Below are 3841 nucleotides of genomic sequence, written 5' to 3' on the forward strand. Positions count from 1 at the left end.
CTCCCCCCCTCCACTCCATCCCGCCTCCAGATTCACCTCCACCACCTCCACCCTCGGACTCTCCTCTGAGTCCTCCAGACCTCCCCTGCTGCTTTCAGCTCCCGGAGTCCGAGCTCACCCAAGAGTCCCCAATGACCCCCGCCAGCCCCGGACTGCCCTTCCCGCCAGCAGACCACCATCCTCATGGAGCCATACCTTCCCCTCTTACCTTGAGAGACGACAGCAGGAGAACCCCTGACCTGGTGGGCATGAGGGATGAGATTTCTGTGTTTGGCACATCACCCAAAGACCTCGCAGCAGGAAGCTTCAGAGGAACCCCACCTCCTCTGCCACCTCCTACTTACAGGAGTGTGGTGGGCTCCCCGGGGCCCGGCAGTGGTGAGTTAGCAACTGTTACTTAAAGGAACACTCCACTATTTTTCAACTTCAACAGTTGAGTTGTACCGTTTTTGAATCAGCTGATCATTTTTAGCTGTAGCTTAGCATTGATCATTGCATCTGATTAGACCATTGGCATCTCACTCAAAAAAATGAACAAAGAGTTTCAATATTTTTCCTTTTTAAACACTTCTGTAGTTATACCGTGTACTAAGAATGACAGAAAATGAATAGTTGCAATTTTCTAGGCCAGTTGGCTAGGAACTATACTCCCATTAAACAGCTGGACTTGAAATATTAACTATTTTTAAAGATATTGGAGTGTTCCTTTTAAAGCGATGGTTCATCCACAAAAGACAATTCTGTTATTATTCACGCACCCTAGAATTGTTCCAAGGCTGTAAGCATTTCTTTTGTTGAACACAAAAGAAAATATTTAGCAAAATATACATAACCAAACAGTAATTGGTCTCTAACGACTTCCGTAGCATAGAAACAGATAATATGAAAATCAATGGAGACTTGAAGCTCTTGATGTGAAATCTTGTGCCGGAGCAGGATTGGCACCACTTTAGTGTTTAGCATACAGTAGATGTAACACAGAAAATGTAGCTTAATGGCTAGCACACTCAAATTTCATGATTTACTTTGTCTAAATATTTAAGTAGTGCAAACGGCATGCTGAAGTAAAAACTAGATGCTGTAGTTCATGGCCATGCTTTATTAGTTTATTCCCTTGTTTTAGTTGAACCGTGATCATGTTTTACAGATTTTTTTTTCTCAGGTTTTAATTTACTTGTGTCTTAGCCCCAATTTAAATTAAAACAAAGGCACTAGTTGATGGGAACATATGTTTTTTTTGTGGCCATAGTATCTTTTTTGATATCGGGCACAGTTGTAGTTTTTAGAGCAGTTGTTCCACTGCCTTAATGCCACCTAAAAGGGCAATATCACATTTTGCAAAAAGAAATAAATTTGATTATTACATTTATTTAAAAAGGTAATTTACAGTACATTTATGCTGTACAGTTTTGCCTTCTCTGTGAAAACTATGTTGTTACTTTTTGTTACTTTGTTTGTCTACAATACTGTTACAGGAAATAGTATTATTGCTATTTTAATTAATTCATCATTATTAATATTCTACAATATATAAATAAAATGCTATTATTATTATTATTATTATTATTATTTATAATACTATACATTTCAGAAATCAACAAGTCAACATTAACCTTGATTGGATGTAGAATATATCCTGTTGGATAGGATGAGGGATGTAGAATATTGTCATGCAGGATATGTGCTTTATAAATACTGTACTAATATTTTAATAATAAGCATGCCAATAAACAACTAGTTTATAGTGAGAAGCCCTGTGTTACCGACATTTGGTGAAGTCAACAGCACTTTCAGAAATATATCACTGAGAAAAATGGTGACATGTTGAATACTGTGCAACCATTTATACAAACATTTATGTTGTTTTAAGAGTTAAATGGCTCTTTAAGGTAATAATTGCAGATTTAGCATTGTTTACTATGTTATAATCATCTGATTTTATGTTACCAGGGCCGTCGTCTCCCGCACGTGCCGGCACTCCGCTGTCCGCTGGGAGTCCGATCCCACCTCTACCACCAAGACCATCGTCACGACCTAAACTACCACCTGGAAAACCAAACCTAGCAGATCTGGTATGACTGCATCGGTCGACTTTCTCCAATGCTGTGAAGCATTTGACACACTGAAATCACAAGGAATGCTTTTGTTTGTGTTTGTTTTTAAGTTGTTTTTTTTTTTATTGTTCATTCCAACTACTATTAATCAAACTTCAACTGGGTTTTGATTTAATATTAAAAACTTCATAACAAACCATGCATCATCTTACGTTACAATCTACATCTTATTTATTCAGCTTTCAGATGACGTATGCATTTATTTACACTTCTGACTCATTTTGTGTTCCTGGGTCATGTTTTAATAAACTAAAGAACCTTTTTGTGGAATGTAAAGGTTCCACAGATGGTAAAGGTTCTTTGTAGATCCATTGATGCCGAAAAAGAACCTTTGTTTTTAAAAGTATATGTCTGGTTCAGGCTGTTCTGTTTCTCCTCAGGCCCGACCCTTCAGCCCCCCCATCCACTCGTGGAGTCCTCCACCCTTTGCTCCTCTGGCCAGAGCCGAAAGCACCTCCTCCATCTCCTCCGTCACCTCTCTGAGCGCAGCCTCCACACCTACACTAGGCCGAGAGCTCAACCTCTCTGTGTCAGGTGGGCCACAACAGAGCTGTCCCAAGTCAGTTATTGCTAAATTATGATAAGTGAGGAAGATGATACTGAGGCATAATGCCTTCTTACGTTCAACAGGTTGTGCGTTTTGTATGATATTAGATCTGCGTCTGTATTTCAGTATGCTCCAGAGGTCCGAGTCCTCTCACAATGGGTCCCCAGGACACTCTACCGGTGGCAGCCGCCTTCACAGAGACCATCAGCGCTTACTTTAAAGGAGCAGATCCCACTAAGTAGGCCACAGAGCGCATTTTGAATTTTGGGTTGAATCGATTGAAACTGCGTCTCACTGTGTTACTGTGTGTCACAGGTGTTTGGTGAAGATCGCCGGTGAGATGGTGTTGTCTTTCCCAGCAGGGATCACCAGACACTTCTCCACCCATCCCAGTCCACCGGTGCTGACCTTCACCATCAGTCAGTACAGTCGACTGGAGCAGGTCCTTCCCAACCCACAGCTTCTGTGCTGGTAATGCGTAGGGATTTCTCACAACAAATTGAACAAATTGTTCTTTTAAGCTGGGCTTTCTAATGATTCAGTCAAGCCATTTCAGGTTTTTTGTAAATAAAACTGAGGGGATTGAAAATAGGGTCATCCCAAAATAAAGTTTATGGATGAAGTTTTTTGTGTTTTGTCCAAAACACTAAAAATGCTACATGCTAATTTAAGCATTACAACATATGATGTGCAGTATGAAAATATACATTCATTTTGAGACCTGCTGAAGATTTTATTTACCAGTGCGATTTTATTTAATCAGTGTTTAACTAATTAAAATGACAGTTAGGTGACAGTAAAGGGACACATTTATTTGAACAATTACATATTTAGTATCAGCTGATAAATATAAAACAATGAAGAGTAGAAAATTGCAATATTAGCTAATAACCAATATGGTACCATTATACTAAACACCGCTAGTTTGAAGTAAACAGTAAAATTAGGAATGTTTTATAATTGTTTTTTCAAAGCAGAGCTACTGTAATACAATGTTATAACTGTTAACTAAAACTGCCACAGAATATAATAAATTAATGAAGATAATATTAATATTCACTTAAAATAAATAAAACGCAGACTTTGCAAGTAACAGAAAATTTGTACTAAAATTGCAAACTAAAGCTGAAATTTAAATAAATTAAAGCAAAAAAAAGTCTAAAACAAAATAAAGTTTAAA

At 38.4% G+C, this 3841-nt stretch overlaps 1 protein-coding gene across 1 annotated transcript in view; it reads left to right on the forward strand.

Moving 5' to 3' along the window:
• LOC122360938 (SH3-containing GRB2-like protein 3-interacting protein 1) overlaps positions 1 to 3841 on the forward strand; it is a gene marked incomplete at its 5' end in the record, with an annotated part of 14068 nt that overhangs the window by 6418 nt on the left and 3809 nt on the right. The window contains 5 exons of the mRNA XM_043261780.1: positions 31 to 378; positions 1951 to 2072; positions 2495 to 2648; positions 2788 to 2899; positions 2977 to 3132. Of these exons, the coding sequence (XP_043117715.1) occupies positions 31 to 378; positions 1951 to 2072; positions 2495 to 2648; positions 2788 to 2899; positions 2977 to 3132 (892 nt within the window). The remainder of the gene's footprint in view (positions 1 to 30; positions 379 to 1950; positions 2073 to 2494; positions 2649 to 2787; positions 2900 to 2976; positions 3133 to 3841) is intronic.

Source organism: Puntigrus tetrazona, chromosome 2, assembly GCF_018831695.1.
Source record: "Puntigrus tetrazona isolate hp1 chromosome 2, ASM1883169v1, whole genome shotgun sequence".
In the NCBI taxonomy this organism is placed as follows: Eukaryota; Metazoa; Chordata; class Actinopteri; order Cypriniformes; family Cyprinidae; genus Puntigrus; species Puntigrus tetrazona.